A 19,151-nucleotide genomic window follows, 5' to 3' on the forward strand; every position below is an offset into this window, starting at 1 on the left:
GCGTTTGATGCAGCATTTAATCACATCATCGAGACGTCTCAAAAAGGCTTCACGGGATTCACTCTAAATTGCAGTGACTGTGTATTTTGTGGGCGAAACGCGACAGCCAGTTTGCGCTCAGCAGTGTCCCAGAAACAGCTGTGGAGTGAGTGACCAATTTTTTTTATTTGGGGGATTTGTTGGCCAGGATACCGGGAGAGAGAAATCCCCTTCTCTTTTCGAACTGCCTCCTATTTCGGGATCTTTAACATCCACCTGAACAGCGCACGGACGGGGAGTTCAGTTTAACGTCTCATCTGAAGGACAACACCTCTGACAATGCAACACCCTCCCCCAGCACTGCATTAGAGCGTCAACGTAGACTGTGTAATTCCAAGTCCTGACGTGGGATTTGAAGCCACAACCTCTGACTCTGAGCAAGAATGCTACCACTGCGCCAGGCTGACACACTTTGGGGCGTAGTGGGAGGCATTATGGCTCATAGTCCCCAGGCGAGCTTTCTAGATGATTAAAATTTGTCGAAAACATTTCTGTTTGAGTTCTCTCTTCCAATTTTCTCTCCTCCTCCTCCCCTGCCTCTCTTGAAATTATCACTGTTTCCTAATACAAGGTGTCCACAAAGTCCTGTTAACTCCATTTTGTTTTCTACAGTGAACTGACCATCAACTGAAACACGTGGCAGAATGACAACAATTATACTTAGAAGTCCTTAATTGTATTCAGTACAAGTGCACAACTGTATTTAGACGTCCAGAGGATCGGTGTGAGTGTGAGCGCCAGCATTTTCATGGGAGATAATGATCCGTCGCCACATTTGGTGCCACATATTCCATAGCATGGATGGGATGAGGAGGCAAAATGCATCTCTGAATTCTTGTTTCAGCTCCTCTGTAGCCTTGCATCTCTGTTTTGTAACGGGGAGGTGGGGGCGGTAACAGGACTTTGTGGACACCCTGTACAGTTCTGCAGTCACCCTTGATTCTGTCCCCACATGATGTCCCCACACAGATGTGATTTTAGTGATTCAGGTGGGGGTGGGGGGATAAGGGGAGATAGCCATCTCTGGGTAAAGGTTGGGAGCAGGAACCTTGTCTTATTTTATCTATCTTACCTACTTTCTCTGACAGGGACTCTGGAGCAATGGCCCTAAAGCTGCCCCAGCTGAAACCTGCTCCCTCAGCCCTCAGCACAAATCAGGGGTTTGTGTCTGTGACCTTCCAGACAGTACATGGCAAACTCTAACAATTACTAAGTTCCTGCTGTATAACATAGAGCTTAGTGTGTGTGTGTGGGCAGAAGCATTCCGACGCGCTGTTTTACGTGAAGGGCGCTATGTTAAGCGCTCTGCGACGCTACCCCGCTTGAAGGGCACATATAAATGCAAGTTGTTATTGTAGAAGATAGTGAGACTATAAAATAAATATATATAAATATATATGCATTTATATAAACCAGCGAGACCAACAGGGACTGAGGATAGAGGGGGATAGAGAGGGAACTGAGGAGAGAGAGAAAGAAAGAAACTGAGGAGAAAGAGAGAGAGAAAGAGAAAAACTGAGGAGAGAAAGAAACTGAGGAAAGAGAGAGGGAGAGAAAGAGAAACTGAGGCTACAGAGAGAGAAAGAGAGTTGGTGCGAAGAACAAGACCTCAACCGAAGGGCAAAGCAGGAGAAATCTTTTTTAAAAAAAACTATTACTCCAGCGTCATTGCACCAAAGGAATAATGTTATTCTGTTTGCTCGAGCCATTCCATCAGCCCTGTGCAGGATTTATTGCATTGCCTCTGGCGACGCTGTGTGTACAAAATGTACCCGAAATACTAATGGCTCCAGCAGCTGTAAAGGTGCACTGTCATTTCAAACCCTGTCACAGCACGGAAGAAAGAGCTGCGATTTTATGGCACCGCAATGGATCGAAACATGTCAGAGCACCTCCGCAAGTAATTAACTCTGCTTTCTAGCAACTGTCTGGTGAGCAGCTCGGCAGCCATTTGCAAAATGGAATGGTTTCACAGCTCACATTGGAGTCGATGACTTGCTGTCTGGAATTCATGTGCGTCAGGGCTGGCGCAAGTGGTAGTGCTCTCGTTTCCGAGTCAGGAGGTTTTGGGGTTCAAGCCGCCACGTCGGGACATGGAATCACACAGTGTAAGATGACGCTCCAATGCATTGCTGGGAGGGTGTTGCATTGCCAGAGGTGCCATCCGTCAGATGAGACGTTAAACCGAGGTCCCGTCTGCCTGTTCAGGAGGATGTTCAAGATCCAACGGCGCTATTTGAAAAGAGAAGGGAGTTTCTCTCTCGCTGTGTTTTGGCCAACAATTCCCCCAAATAAAATTGGGTCACTGACTCCATTGTTTGTGGGATGTTGTTGTGTGCAATTGGCAGCTGTGTTTTGCCCACAAAATACACCGATGATCCACTTTACAGTATATACTGTGAAGCTCTTTGCAAGGATTGTTATTTATTATTATCAATTTTACAAAAAGGGAATAAAGGGAGCGATGGCACCTACTCGATGGGGTGAATGGCCTCCTTCTGCGCTATCAATTTCATTGCTGTTCTCGCCCTATGCCCTCTGGTCCTGCTGCTTTGGGGTATTTGAGAATTACGTTCAGAGTTTTCCCTCTCAATCCCATTAGAAATCTCATCCCAGTGGAGCCTGAGTGAGTTCACACACGCACCTTCCAGAACGGATTCTCTAGGAAGTGAGCAGGAGCAGAAATCTCTGGCTTTCCACCTTCCTATCGAAGCCCATCTCCCAGTGACAGCTTGGTACAGTGGCAGGACTTTCACTATTGTAGGAAGTTGACTCTTGGGCTTACTTTGCAGTGCAGCACTGCTATTGATGAAGGCACCATCCTTCAGGTGAGACAATAAACCCAGGTCACATCTGGCTGTTCAGGTGGACGTTAATAATAATAATCCTTGCATTTGATATAGCGCTTTTCACGTCTTCTAGACGTCTCAAAGTGCTTCACAGAATATACTGTAAAGTGAATTGTGTATTTGTGGCGAAATGTGGCAGCCAATTACGCACAGCAGCTTCCCCACAAACAGTCGTGGATTGAAATGACCAATTTATTATTGTTTTTTTGAGGGATTATTATCAGGCATGTGGAGTAAGGAAACTTGCCCAAGGTTTCGCCCTGCCGGGAATCAAACCCAAGTCTCTCGCTTGCAAAACGAGTGCTCTAACCACTGAGCTACAGGACTCCACGTTAAAGATCCCATTGCACCACTTGAAAAGAGAATGGATTTTCTCTCGATGCCTGGCCGACAATCCTCCAAGTAAATCGGTCACTCACTTCCTGGCTCAATAACTTGACGATCGCTCTAAAACGCCTGGAGACATTCTGACGTGAGAAGACGTGATTAAAAATGCAAATTCTTTCCTCTGTTGTGCTAACTCAGCACGGGCCAGGCCAGATTGAGCCAGTGACCGTCCATCTCAGTCTGTATGGCTGAGCCTCTTGCTTGAAAAACTCCCTGAGCTGGGCATTTGCTCGTTCCCACGAGCGTGACAAGACTAGATGTGGTGAAAGCCAAATAAATAAATAACTAAACGTATGGAACAGGCTCCCTAGGGAGACAGACGGTGGAAGCAGAACGTGTTGATTCTTTCAAGGAGAAATTAGATTTTTGTTAGGAAATAATGTCTCAGGATACAGTATATAGTTTGGGACATGACATGGCAAGCGACTGCCAGGATGGTGGAAGGCGAACTGGATGGACCTTGGTCTTCCTTCACCTAGAAACTTCTCATGTTCTTAGGCCGTCACACTGCAAACTTCTTTCTCTTCCGTTCTGGTGCGAGACAAAAATGATTACACCATCTTGTGAGTTTTCACTTACTAATTAACACCAGGTTTTAAACTGCATGTAAAAACATAGGGTTTTTTGCATGGATTTTACAGTGAGCTGACTGACTATGTAGCACATCTCTACCCGCCCCCGTGCAACTTACTAAAATAACCCTTGCATTGGGTAACAGCACCTTTTTTAACGTGGAAACATCTCAAAGCGCTTCACAGGGAATTGTCAAGAGCAGTGAGTGTGAAATTGTAGGTTAAAAACAGATGCTATTTGCTCACAGCCATGTCCCACAGGCCTTCAGGCTTCCTCGCAACCAATAACCAATTTACCTGGTGGACGGCTGACCAGGACGTAGGAAAAATCCTCTTTTTTTCAATAAGATCACGGGATCTTTAGGTTCTACCAGAATAAACAGGTGGGACCTTGGGTTTAACATTTCATCTGAGCGATGCAAGTGTGAGGCTGAATGAGCATGGTTTGAGGCTGGAGAGCATGGTTAAGGCTGAAGGGGCGTGGTTTGAGGTTGGAGGAAGGTGGTTTGAGGCTGGAGGACATGGTCCGAGGTTTCAGAGGCATTGTTTGAGGTTGGAGGGTGCGGTTTGAGGCTGGAGGGGTGTGGTTTGAAATTGGAGGGTAGGGGGTTTGAGGTTGAAGGGGCATGGTTTGAGGTTGGAGGGGCATGGTTTGAGGTTGGAGGGGCACGGTTTGAGGTTGTGTTGTGTGGTTGAGGTTGAGGGGTGTTGGTTGAGGTTGGAGGGCATGGTTCAAGCCTTGAGGGGTGCTGGTGGCAGGGATGAGGATTGATGGAAATGGGAGAGGGAGTAATGATGGGTTTCTATGGCCAAAAGCAAATGGTTGCAGACAGCATTGGAATCCCTCTGTTAATGTTACAGAACGTTCGCACTTATTTCACCCGCATGAATAGGTGTGAAGCAGTGTTTGGGAATTCACGTCGGCAGGAATGTTTATCCAGGGAGGCTCTCAGCCGTACAGCTAGGAGGTGTCACCATTCCTCATCCTCAGTGAGTGTAAATGCCTGGTGGGTTATGCGAATGTTGGCCATGTCACTTTTGCTCAGGGTATGTTGCATCAGATGCGCAAAGCAAATCACACAGGCAAAAAGGAGCCAGTATTTGCATGAAGGGAACTTATTAAATAGCTCCTGCAATGCTGGGTTCCGCGTTGCACCTAATGCACCTAAAACAAAATTTTTTTTTTCTCAATTCACGAATGTTTGTGCGCAGTTGGCTGCCTCGTTTCGCCCACTGAATACACAGTCACTGCACTTTACAGTGTATCCTGTGAAGCGCTTTGAGACGTTTCAAAGTTGTGAAAAGGCCCTGTATCAAATACAACGATTATTATTATCATTAGTGTATCAAAAGCCAGGTTTATTATTATTATCTTGTCCAACGTGACACAAATCCTGGTGTATTTTTTTACGGCTGAATCAAATCTAACGTTTGCATGAGGAACTTACACTTTATCACATCCAGGATGTTAATTTGTCTTCACATCAAACTCATCAAGTGTAGTGACTATTTTTTGTGGGCAAACACAGCAATCATTTTGCACGCAGCAAAATGCCACAAGCAGATGGTGAACAATTTATCTGGAAGTTGGGGCAGAGCAGTGGGAGAAACCCCCTTCTCTTTCCCTTCTCCTTCACCCCCAGGTATTGTATGGGCATGTCAGCCTAGTTCTGACATGGGTTTGAACCCACAACCTATTTACCCAGAGGCAAGAGTGCTACCAAATAAACCAAGCCGACAAATAGCCTTCAATCAAGTGACTAGATACTCTTGAACCCACTGTATCTCTGCTGCTCAAACCCCAGTTTGTTATTGTGGGAGTAATGCAGCAGGAAGTGGAGTATGAAAGAAGTGATATTGTCTATTTTGGGATTTCCGTGTGTAGGTGGGATGCAGGGAAGACTTATTCTGGTTTGGATACTCTTAAGCACAGTGATGGGTTTCCACATGTGTCAGACACCCGTCTGACCAAAATAAAAACCCACACATCTTTGACGTCCATATGAGCAGGCGGCTGGGAGTTTAGTTGTGTATCTCATCTGAAGGATGTGTCGCACCTTTCACTTTGGATGAAGATCTCAGAGCGCTTCACAAAGCACTGAGCAGGGTGAGAGAGTGAGAGCATTGATCAATAGTACGATCAGTGAGAGAGGTTTTTAAACAGGGTTTGAAAGTCAGGGAGAGAAGGAATCTACACTTCTGACCTTTCAGCTTTCAGTCAAGTACATAGAAATGGCTTTTTCTTGAACTCAATCTGGAGTTTACAGGCCAGTGCTTGGACTTATTTTGAATCCATAGCCTGCACTTACTGCAAAAGCCCTTTAAATAGTTTCTGAAGCCTTTAAATCACCCGGCAATGAGCTGCTGTAAGACCCTATTACACGGCTCCAGCAGCCTGGCTGAGCACTTCATAATGGGAGCGGTGTGGTGCGGATGCCAATCAGTATTGCATGTCACATTCCACACTCAACACACTATAAGGGAATCGGGCTGAAATATTATTAACTGCCATGGTTCGCCTGGGTCTTGTACAACACAAATCAGCCTGTCGCCTCTCTCAGGGAGGACTACGCTGGCTTAGAGGCCGAGACTGTTGGCCCGAGCCAGTGAGCAGGTGTTGCAGGCGTCTTGGCTGTTGGGAGCAAGTGCATTGGGTTTGGGAATGCGAGACCCTGTCACTGAAATGAGAGGCCAAACACTTTGGCTTTCACCCTCTGTCCTGCTACCTCCCTCTCTCCATTGATTCCCTTGTCTCGCTCCCTCCCTCCCTCTCTCAATTTTCGAAACTCTTCTCATAAAAACATTTTTTCTTTTGTGTCTTCAGTTAAACTCAATCCATGACTATCTGTGGGACTCTGCTGTGTGCAACTGGCTGCTGCGTTTCGCCCACAAGTTACACAAATCATTCCATTTTACAGTATATTCTTTGAAGCGCTTTGACGTGACAAGGCGCTATATCAAATGCAAGGATTATTATTATTATCTCTGCTTGGACTTTGAAACCTTTAACCGTGTGAAAGGCGCGAGATAAGTGCAGGTTATTTTTTTGTATGGCTGTTTGCAGTACATTTGTGCCTGGTAAAAAGACGATTCAGTCAATTCCTAAGACCGCTTTGAGACATTTCAGCATCCTTCTGAACAACAACAATAAATTGCATTTATATTAGCGCCTTTCACGTCGAGAGGACATCCCAACGCATTGGCCAACAACAACAACTTTCAGCATTTATATAGCGCCCTCGACGCGCGCAGGGCAGCGTTTCGGAGAGCGCTTGTGAAGCAGGTTTTACCCCACGTCCTGGCCAGCATTTCACCCCTCATTCCAATAAAAGCAGCCTAATGTGTTTCTCATCTCGCCGCTCGCTGTCTGTGGGCCGTTGCTGGCACCGTGTCTCCACCTCGTTTGCCTACACAGCCACACTTCAAAGTCAATCATTGCGCGAAGAGCTTCGAGACGTTTTGACGTGCCAAGGGGCCGTGTCAAATACAAGGCGTGTTCCAAAGCGTGTCAGATCCGCGCTTTCTCCCCCCCCCACCCGCCCCCCACCCCATCCCCGCTCCGCAGTGAGCGAGGCGAGGTAACACTTCACTGCAGCAGCTTAATCTCCCTGTTCTCTCTGTTAACGGGGGAGGTAACCAGAGAGGAGAGACAGAGAGAGACAGAGAGAGAGAGAGAGAGAGCAGGGAGATTGGAGTCGCAGCTTCAATATGGGTTAATGCCATCCTCCAGCTATTCTCTTCACACGTGGTTGACAGGTTGAGGAACTGAAGGGACTAAGCCGTGTTGTTGGCCGTTGTTTTTGAGTCGGTTTTTACGTCCCCCGCAGCAAGCTCGCATCCCCGGATTGTGGGCTGATTATCTCCAGGGAACATCTGGCGTGACGGCAGGGGGAGGGAGGGGGAGGTGATGCCTAAACTGGTGATTTCATTTCATTTTTTTTACATAAAAAGAGGCATTATCCGTTTTTATTGATCCGTCGTCCTTCTAATGCTCTCATTTTGGAATTAATTGAGAAGGCAGTGTCTCTCTCTCTCTCTCTCTCTCTCTCGCTCTCTCTCCTGGTGTCCTGGCCGGCAATCCCCACAGATTAATCCCTCGCTCACTTCGTGGGTGTTTGCGGGGACGTCACTGTGCATAAATTGGCTGCTGTGTTTGCTCATAAAGCTCACAGTCACTATAGTTTGCAGTAAAATCTTGCAAAGATACGGTTTGAGGTAATAATCCATCCTCCCCCAAAATCATTGGTCACTCAATCCGCGACTGTTTATTGAACACTGCTGTGCTCAATTGTTTGCCGCAATTCGCCACCAAAATGTACAGTCACTGCACTTTATAGTGTATCCCGTGAAGCACTTTGAGACGTCTCGACGAGATGATAAGGCGCTATGTCAAATGCAAGTGTCAGGGTTGCTCGCTCCTGTGCCTCCACAGGTCTGCAACAACGCTATCTGCGTCGTTTCATTCCTTTCTCTCTCTCTCTCTCTCTCAATTCTCTCTCTCTCTGTCTCTTGCTTTCACTCTTTTTTCCTGCACATATGGAGCGATGAACTAACGGACACATGTCAGATGCAGTAATCTATAATGTCACACATACGCCCGCATGCGCTCACAGAGAGAGACACACACAGCTTCCATGTTAGCTGTTTGTGACGTGCGGTATCACGGTAAATAGATGGATGGCTATTTTTAGGGCTAAAGAAAGTACTAACCCTGGCAAACGGAGTGAAGTGGTGCGGAAAAATACTACAGGGAGCCCTCGGGGTTAATGGCAACACGAAGAGATGTTCCTCCTTAGACACAGACTTTTTTTGTAGCCTTATAATTATAATAAATAATAATAATTCTTACTGGGTGCTTGGCTGTTACAAATGATTTTTCATCCTGTGATTCCCCCCCCACCCCACTCCCTCTCCCCCACCTTAATCCCCCCAAGTCTGAATCAGTCTTTCTCTTAGACTTCCCCCCTGAGAGATTAGAGCGGGGCAATGAGGGAAAAGCCACATTGATTTTTTGTTGTGGCCGACTCCAGCTGTTTAGTAGATCACAGAGGTAGGGAGGAGCGAGACTGTGGAGGGCTTTAAAAGTGAAGCCCTTTTAAGACAGAACGTCTCATCCAGCACATCCAACAATGCACGGCCAACAGCTATTTGTGACCTGGTTTAAATCCTCTTGTGTGCAAATGAATGTGACCTCCAACCTGCAGAGCTTCGCGTCTCTGCACCTGTGCATTTGTTGAGGGCTGAGCATCAAAATATAGACTCCAGCTTAACAATCGTAGTTCCTTCATATGATACGACTGGCACCTGTTGAATTCAAACATCTCAATGTGCTTCACAGGCAACTGCTGTCCAGTGTAGAGACTGTGTATATTTGCTGCGCTCAAAATAGCTCCACAGCCCAGCAGCCATTTTGAATCGAGCAAAGTTACATATCCATTGCAGTGAGAAGCTGCACTCTCCCCTCCCTCCCCAACATAAAAACACAAGTCATTTGGATAATGGTTTGCGTGTCCGCCCCAGCATGTGTCTGCATTGCACAACGGTTGGATTGAGTCATTGCACAGGGCCTGCCTGCACTGCACTGTGGTTCAGTTAACTGGCCGGATCTGAGAGCCGAAGCCAGCAATAAGCAAGTCACATATCAATACCCTCAGCTCAGCTCAGCTCCTCAGAGATCCCGCTGTGGCCAGATGTCAAGCCGTACTGATCCTACGGCGCTATTCGAATAGAGAAGGGAGTTTCTTTCTCCCGGTGTCTTGCCCAACAATCCCCCAAATAAAATCAATCACACGCTCCACGGGTGTTTGTGGGATACTGCTGTGCGCAATTGTGCTGTTGTGTTTGCCTACAAATACACAGTCACTCCATTGCACAGTATACCTTGTGAAGCGCTTTGCGACGTCTTTCCAGCGTAATAAGGCTCTACATCAAATGCAAGGATTGTAATTATAAGGGGAGGCTGCCCAGCCCCTACAGGCAGTGCAGAGGTTGGAGGGATGAGCTGTGAGGAACAAAAGGATAAGCTAGGGCTCTTTCGCGATGGGTCACTTCACAGCGTAATGCCAACTCATCCGTAACAGCAGCAAAACGCTGTGCTGGGACTGACCTAGAAAAGCATGTCACAGATGGGATCGATTCCCCACAGGCTCAGAGGCAGGGCAACACCACTCACAGGAGCTGGGCAGTGCCTCATATAGGGCTGGCCCTCGGTCTTCTGCTCAGGAGACCCGTTGCTGGGCTTGGAGGGTGGAAACAGCAAGCTTGAGGAGCAAGGGGATAAAAATGAGAGGATGATGATAATAAGAAGAATTCTTGCAGAGCGCCTAATCACGGCACCTCAAAGCGCGTCACGGATATATTGTAAAGTGAATTGGCTGTGTACTTTCTGGGTGAAACGCAGAAGCCAATTGCACATGTAAATTTTTTCAGCAAGATTATTACACCCCAGGACAGCGATCCGCCAATCGACTAACAACCGGGTTTCTGCTTACTGCTAGGAAACAGAGGTGCGTGTGTGGAGCAAGGAAACTTGCCTAAGGTTTCGCCCCGTCGGGGAATCAAATCCAGGTCCTCTCAATGTGAGGCGAGTGCTCTAACCACCAAACTACAGGACCCCATCTAGTTGTTACAGAGCGTGGAGTTGTGTGATGTTTTTACCTTGCATTGTCGCTGAGTTATGATGGGTCCCAGTTGGGTGTTTTACATTGAAGCATCCAGTGGTATCCTCAGTGAGAAGCCCGGCTCCCCACAATAGATCATGTTAACTGCACTTTAATGCATCGTTACTGCATTGTAATTACAACGCTGTTAAACACTCATTCATGATCCATTTGCAAATGCATTGCCATCAATACCTATCCCTGTTTTATTTACTCAGCAAGCGAGTGCAACTAGTCATTATGTTCAGCACACATGCATAACAATATCATAAAAATAATAATCCTTGCATTTGATATAGCCACTTATCACTTTGAGACATCTCAAAGAATATACCGTAAGGTGAATTGACTGTATATTGTGTGAGCGAAATGCGTCAGCCAATTGCATACAGCAGTGTTGCACAAACAGTTGATTGAATAACCATATTTTTTTCTATATACACATAGATATACACATACAGTATATAAGTACACAGTAAACCTGTCTGCAAATACACAGTCACTCCACAGTAAAGTCCTGTGAAGCGCTTTGAGATGCCACAATGACAGGATAAAGTGCTATATCAAATGCAGAGATTATTATTATAACAACAACAAAATTGCATTTTTATAGTGCCATTAATGTTAGTAGGACATCCCAAAGCATTGGACAATGAGGGTTTTGCACCCGAGCTGGGGGTTGGGATCAGAGGGGTGAACGGCAGGGAGGGTGGCGGTAGGAGGGTGACCGAAGGCACGGTGGAAAAGGAAGGTCTTGAGATAGGCCTTGAAGGAGGCAAGGGAGGGGTGAGGTGGAGAGATTCTGGGATGGAGTTCCAGAGGTGGTAACCTAACAACTGGGAAGTGCTGATCTGTAAGAACCCAGGGTCTGAATTTTACAGACAAAAACACTATATTACAACAGGGTCTGACTGCACATACACAGACACAAGTACAGTAAACTGATAACTCGACCATTCTGCGGGGGAATGTTGACCAGACAGTCAATATCCCGGCCGCATTTATGCACATGCCTAATTCGCAACACTGGATAACTAAGCACTGAGCCCTTTTCCCTAGGGGTGACGGGTTATCAGAAGTTCACTATATATAATACATAAAAATCTATCTCCCTCCCTCTCTGCCTTTTAACGGTCAGTTAAACCTGTTGTTTAGGGTTTCTTTGCCAAATAGATACTGGATGGTTAATTATCTTATGTAAAGAAGATAATTAATCATCCAACAGGACCAGTCTGGACGCTCTTCCTTTGTTTATTAAACTAGCTGAGCGTGTACGATCATAATTGCGCCAGAATAGAAGAACTTGTATTTTATAGCGCTCTTCCACATTGAATCAATCACCTTAAAGTGTTTCACAGGTGATTAGTGATTTTGCCAGTGCAGCTATTTGCATACGGTAATGTCCCAAAAACGACCACGAGGTGAATGACCAATTTTTCTGGAAGATTGTTGACCAGTGCAGTCAAAGAAACTCCCCTATCTTTTCCAGGAATCCATCTGGAGAACAGGCAGATTGGACCTCAGTTTAATGTCCATCTCTAGCCTGCTCCGTGTCCCCTGCCTTGCCCACCCTACCACTGGTGGTTGGGCCTTCAGCCTCTCTGCCACCACCCTCTGGAACTCCATCCACAAGTCACTTCACCTAGCTCCTTCCTTTGCCTCCTTCAAGGCACATCTCAAGACCTTCCTCGTCAACCTTGCCTTTGTTCACCCTCCTACTCCCTGCCTTTCACCCCTCCTGATCCCAACCCCCAGTTCGGGTGCAAATCCTTGACTGTCCAGTGCTTCGGGACATCCTCCCGACGTGAAAGGCGCTGTGTTATTGTAATTTTTTGTCATTGTCTCATTTGACGGACAGTACTTCCGTACTGCCAGTAATTGCAGCCGGGCTGTGTGAGCCAGATTTATGGCAAAAGACTTGAGAGAAGGGTTTATTTATGCAGCAGGCTTCCCCTTCTCAAGGCTCGGCTACGATCAAAATCAAAAGCACGTACAGGCCGGCGAGAGATGGCAACCGCCAGGCTTTCCTGCACGTCTGGCGTGCAATAAAGAGGAGATGTACTGATCCCCGCAGACCAGGCACAGATGTACCTTGCCGATCCATCAGCAAAAATGTGCCGGAAGATTAGCAGATCAGTGCTTATTGAGGCCGGCTCATTAATCAGCCGAAGCTGCTCAGTGCTTGCAAATGCTTGGTGGGGAATCTGAGAGGTGCTGAAGAAACAGCTTGGTGGGAGAGAACTTTGGGATCCCAGCCCGCACTCCGGCCTCGCTGTATCGAAAGTAAATCACTCCTTGTGGCTGAGTGATCGAATTTTACAGCTCAGAATCAGAGGCCATACGGTCCATTTCTTCAGATCGAGGGATGTGAGAAGGCGTGGAATTGTGCTTACCCCAGAATAATAACAGTGTTGTTAATCATAACCCTTACATTTGATACAGCGGCTTTCACGATGGGAGGATGTCTCAAAGCAGGCGATTTACTGCCAGCAACAACAACAACAACCACCACCAATGACATTTACACAGCCTTTTCACGTCAGATAGATGTACATAAGCACTGGACAGTCAAGGATATGCACCTGAGCTGGTGGTTGGGATCAGGAGAGGGTGGAGGACAGGGTGGGGAGGGGTAGGAGAGTGACCGAACAAGGGGGAATTGAGGACATTTGATTGAGATGAAGCAGACAACGTCGAAAATTTGCGACACCCCCTCCCCCCCTCCCTCTCTCTCACTCTCCTTCCTAAAGTGGTATGGAACTTAATACTCCAACTATGTAATCAATAATGTATACAAGCAAAATATCTGAAGGCTTGAAACCACAGAACCATAGAAATTTACAGCATTTACAGAAGAGATGAGACCTGAAATTCCACTTGAACTCACACTGTTGTCAGTTAAGATTGCGCAGAAATGTATATCTTAATCTGCAGGAAACTGGTTTCCAAATTAAGTCTGAATTTAAGAGTCCTTCCAAATTTTCGCGTGATCATCAATTTTGAGACGATCGAGAGGATCTTACGGTTGAGACCGAGTGGAATTTCAGGCATGCGGTGTCTAACAGTGAGTGATCTAAGCACTCGTATGAGGTTTATTGACCACAAAAGCAGAGTCTTGCTTTCAGCTCCAGCCCAACACCCCAATGATGAATAGCCTTGTCTGTCATGGCGAGAACAAGTCGATAGCAAACTCACAAGGGGTTGAATTTTATTAACAACCAACAAGCAAAACACTGTACCAATTATATACTTGATTTTTCCCCAGTCTGGTTTTTGGTCTCTTGCCCAAACATATTGATGCCAATGTCCCCTCATTACCACAATGCAATACAAATGACATTTACACAGCGCTTTTCACGTCGGGAGGACGTCCCAAGGGGCTGGACAGTCAGGGATTTGGACCCGAGCTGGGGGTCAGGATCGGGGAGAGTGGAGGGCAAGGAGGGTAGGAGGGTGGCCGAAGGAACGGTCGAAGAGAAGGGGTTTGAGACGTGGGAGGGGTCATGGCAAAGGGAATTTTGGGTGGAGTTCCATGGGGTGAGGGCAGAAAGGCTGACGACCCGGCTGTCGATGGTGGAGCGGGCTAAGCAGGGTACATGGACCAGGCAATGTCTGCTGAGCGTAGGGAGTGTACAGGTTGATATGGGGTCAGCAGGTTACAGAGGTAGGGAGATGCAAGGCCGTGGAAGGCCTTGAAGGGAAGGATTTTGAACTCTATCCTCTGGAGGATGGGGAGCCAGTGGAGCCGGGCAAGGGTTTGGGTGATGGGGTCATGGAGCTGGTGTATCATTAACACACAGAGCGGGGCTGAGATCAGTAACATACAGGCAGTGTTTCCTCTCCGCCCTCTGAAACTCCATCCCACATTCCCTTTGCCTCGCTCCCTCCCTTGCCTCCTTCAGGTCACTCCTCAAGACACTCCTCTTCGCCCACGCCTTCAGCCACCCTCTCTGCCCTCCACCGTCCCTGATCCCAACCTATCTTCCCCCGCGCCCCCCCCCCCCGCTCAGTTCCTAATCCCTAATCCCTGACTGTTCAGCGCCTTGGGAGGTCCTCCCGACATGAAAGCCGCTTTCTAAATGTAATCTTGTATTGTATACAGCGCCTGTTCGCGTCTTTGAGACGTCTCCAAGCGCTTCACAGAAGATACTGTAAAGTGAATTGACTGTATATTTTGTGGGCGAAACGCAGCAGCCAATTGTGCACAGCAGCGTCCCACACACGGTCGTGGCCTGAGTGACCACACAATTTTTTTATGATATTAGCCCCAGAAAGGCGATCTGCCAATCGACTGACAACTGGGTTCCTACTTACTGTAGGCATGCGTGTGGAGTAAGGAAACTTGCCTAAGGTTTTGCACCGCCCGGGGAAAGGCGAGTGCTACAACCAATGCACTATAAGACTCGATTCATGGGGAAAGGAAGGAGTAACTGAGAGATTCCGGGTGTTTTCGCAGATTCCTGAGCTCTTCTCCAGCTTCGAAGAAAACCCGCTAGGGGCCGCCTCCTTGGCTCAAGTCCACAAGGCAGTGCTACATGATGGGAGGACGGTGGCGGTCAAGGTTCAACATCCAAAAGTACAGGGTCAGAGTGAAAAGGACATCATGGTGATGGAGGTGAGGAAAACAAGTTTTGCTTCAGAAGATAGACTTTTTTTTAATAGGTTCTTTTTTGCATTGAAACTTCTCAAAGCGCTTCGCAACAATAACTGGTGTTGCGACCAGCGACCACACAAGGGCCCACACACAATATGATACGCCTTTCATGACAGGAGCACGGGGGGGATGAGGGGGAATGTTTTTACGCAGCGAGATGTTACGCTCTGGAAGGCACTGCCTGAAAGGCTGGTGGAAACAGATTCAATAATAACTTTCAAAAGGTCATTAGATGGGTACTTGAAAAGAAAAAGGTTGCAGGGCTTTGAGGTAAAAGCAGGTGAGTGGTACTGGTTGGATAGTTCTTTCAAAGAGCCGATTCGGGCACAATGGACTGAATGGCCTCCTGTACTGCAGGATTCCATGATTCTATGAGGAGGATGTCCCAAAGTGCTTGACGATTGTGTCTGGGCCCTGGAGCTGAGGTGGATGGGGTGGTGGGTGGGTGAAGGGGGGAAACATGGCTTAAAGTGCGGTCCCAAAGAGATACTTTTTGAGGTGAACCTTGAAATGGGGTGGGGGGGGAGCAAGTGTGAGGGACCTGAAGTGAATGATATTTTTTCCTGAGGGTCGTCGACCTCCGGGCTGATTGTAGGGCCTTGTTCTTTGCAAAATGGCTGCCGCATTGAACGGTGGGTACAAAAGACACCGAGAACCGTAAAGCCTTTTGAAGTCACTTTGACGTCGTCGGCGCAATAACAGTGCGAGATTGTTGCATCAGAGCCTGATGATTAATAGGGGGAAACGTCCTGAACATATTTTGGTGAGCAAACATGTATGTGCTTGTACACGAGTCAATTAGCAGAGCAAGCAGATGGGGGGATGTTAATTGGAGTAACCCCGAACAAATTCACTTTGCACGATGCACAAGATGGAATGAACTGTCTTAATTGCTTTCCGATGCCTCATGCCAACTGCTCCTGTCATCTACTTTCAGCCCAAGGATTTTGGGTGGCTCGTTTGTAGGTTTTTTTTTGCTTGAAGGTTCGTCTGACGAAGCTCAATCGGGAATTAGGCTTGTGATCCTAACCTCCTGTGAACTGGCCTCAGTACTGCCCTGTAAAGACTGCTGCGTATGAGTCTCAATGGCAGAGCTCAATCAATTAACAACATAATAAATAATAATCCTTGCAATTGATACATTGCCTAATCACGTCTTTGAGACATCTCAAAGCGCTTCACACGATATATTGTAAAGTGAATTGACGGTATAATTTGTGGGTTAAACACGGCGGCCAATTGCGCACAGCAGTGTCCCACAAACAATCGTGAATTGAGTGACCAAAATATATTTTTTTAAGGGATCAGTACCCCCACAAAGCGATCCGCCAATCGACTAAAAACTGAGTTTCTACTTACTGCAAGGTAAGCAGAGGCGTAAGTGTGGAGTAAGGAAATTTGCCTAAGATTTCGGCCCGTCCGGGAATCAAATCCAGGTCCTCTCGCTTTCGAGGCGAGCGCTCTAATCGCTACGCTATGGGGCTCTACAACAAAGCAATACTGGCGCCCCCGGTGGTGTAGTAGGTAAAGGCAACGCCCCGTGTCTTCCGCCTGCCGCCCTTCCCGTTGGCCTTCCCCTCTTCCCAAAGTTACTCTTCCCGAGTGCGATAATTAGCCAGGAATGTCAGGCATGATTATATCATGAGCATAGCAGGCACCGATTGAAAAAGCCAAATTTAATTTGCAGTCATTGAACTGTGTCCTTGGACAGCAGCAGCCCAGATAATTGGGATTTAATACTCCTTACCCTGATTTAATTAATACCGTGTTAGTGGCATAATTACTTACCTCTGATCTCCGTTAAACAAAGAGTTGTAAGTTTGTTATGTACGCGGTAGTAAGTAGTGCGTCCGCCTACTGGTCCTCCAAGAGCATGTCACTTGTCAGCGTAACCAATCAAAACCAGCCTTTACTTTCAAGCGATCTGGGATGTGACCCTGTGTGAAGGCATTATATAAATACAAGTTGTTGTTATACTCATCCTCTCAGTTACATTGCACTGAACGAGAGCATTTTAAGGCTCCATGGTTAGCTACCTACAGGATCCAAAGGATATGGTCTATAGGTAACCATTTACATGATTCATAAGAACTAGGATCCACACGTAACTTTAGGATCCATAATTATAAGATCCAGAGATAACTATTTATACAATACATAGGTAACCAATTACAGATCCAGATATCTACGTGATTTATAAACTTTATAAATAAGGTAACATAACATAACTTTAGGATCCTAATTATAATAATAATAATCCTTGCATTTGATACAGCGCTTTATCATGTCTTTGAGATGTCTCAAAGCGCTTCGTAGAATATACTGTACAGTGGATTGACTGTATATTTTGTGGGCAAAACATACCAGCCAGTTGCGCAGAGCAGTGTTCCACAAACAGTCGTGGATTGAGTGACCAAATTATTACAAGGCCTCTTGTTGATTATCAGAGGAAGCCCTGGTCCTCGATGGATAAAATGAGTGAATAACGCTGGCCCTTAAATCACTGCAGTTATAATTCGATCATTTAGCTTGTTAAGTAAATAGCATTTAGTCTATTCGTTCTGGCCCCCATGTGTGTTGTTCATAGCCTCAGTAGTAGGTAGGAATTAATTAAGTTGTGTTTCACATGTTCAATGCAGTAATGAATCTGTCCTGACTGAAAGTACTTTATTGTGATTATTTTTGAAAATGATTTACCACGGAGCTTATTAATTGTAGTCGAGGTGAATTGTGGGATTCAGTAGGGAAACTAGCAAAAGGAGTCTGCTGGAAACGCACTGGTCTTTTTAACCCATGTTCAGATTTTCAATTGAAAATGATTAAGTTCTGGGTCAGGGGTGAATTTGCAGAAATTATCTATCCTAATAAAGACCAAGTGTCTATGTATGTCTGTGTTTCTGTCAATAACACAAAAAACGATTGACATAGAGACACGATTTATACCTCATCGGAAAGGTCTTTCATGCGGCAGTTTTTTCGGGTTGTCATGGGAGCTACAACCCAACAGGAGTTTTACCAACAGGATTCCTCCCAACCAGGAGTCCTCCCACAGGAGCGCTACCAACAAGAGTCCTCCCACTGAGTCTCCTCACTCAGTCCTTCCCACCCTCCTTCCCGCAGGAGTCCTCCCAATAGCACATTTTCTAAGCAAAAATCAAGACTTTCAAGGACAAGTAAAAATGCCAGACAAAAGAGAGAAGGCCGATTAAATGACACTGAAGAACAAAGAACAGCACGGCGGGACTTCAATGCTGAAAGGACTGCAAGAGCGCGGCAAAATGAGTTGCCTGCTCAAACAACAACACGGCTGGACTTCGACGCAGAAAGCCGTTCAAGGTTTACACACAGTTTCTGGCATATTAAATGGTTTGTGAGTGGTATCACTGAAATCTACGTTCCATATTGGATCGTTTGGTTGCAAGTGTAGCTGTAATTGGTACAAAACACTGTAACCTGTTATTTTATGAAATGTCACATTTATTCCTAAAGATTGGAATCAGGTATGAACCCATTTCACTCCTTCCGTCTCTCTCTCCGTCCTCTCCCCCACAATCACGCCATGACCGGCACTGCCTACCACCACCTCCGCAACATTGTCAGACTCTGCCACTGCCTCACCCCTCAGGCTGCCGAAACCCTGACCCACGCATTCGTCACATCAAGGCTCGATTATGGAAACTCCCTTCTCATCGGCCTTCCCAATTCTTCCCTTCACACGCTGCAGATTATCCAAAACTCTGCAGCTCATGTATTCTTGCGCACTAGGCTCCGTGACCCCATCACTCCCACCCTCGCCCGACTCCGCTGGCTCCCCATCCCCCAGAGGATCGAATTCAAGATCCTGGTCTTTACTTTCAAGGCCATTCATTTAATGTCAAGGCCCCCTCCTACCTCTCCGACCTGCTGACTCCCTACCAACCTCCGTTCGGCGGGCTCAGGGCTGCTCCATGTCTCCCGCCCGACCCGCCCTCCCATCGGTGGCCGGGCTTTC

General features: G+C 46.8%; 1 protein-coding gene across 2 annotated transcripts in view; it reads left to right on the top strand.

Moving 5' to 3' along the window:
* The window catches only part of adck1 (aarF domain containing kinase 1), a 92,717-nt gene that overhangs the window by 26,631 nt on the left and 46,935 nt on the right, over window positions 1–19,151 (top strand). For both annotated transcript variants that reach the window (XM_007906009.2, XM_042338330.1), the window contains exon 5: window positions 14,963–15,121. In XM_007906009.2, coding sequence (XP_007904200.1) covers window positions 14,963–15,121 — 159 coding nt within the window. The remainder of the gene's footprint in view (window positions 1–14,962; window positions 15,122–19,151) is intronic.

This window comes from Callorhinchus milii, unplaced genomic scaffold, assembly GCF_018977255.1.
Source record: "Callorhinchus milii isolate IMCB2004 unplaced genomic scaffold, IMCB_Cmil_1.0 Scaffold9, whole genome shotgun sequence".
Classification (NCBI taxonomy): Eukaryota; Metazoa; Chordata; class Chondrichthyes; order Chimaeriformes; family Callorhinchidae; genus Callorhinchus; species Callorhinchus milii.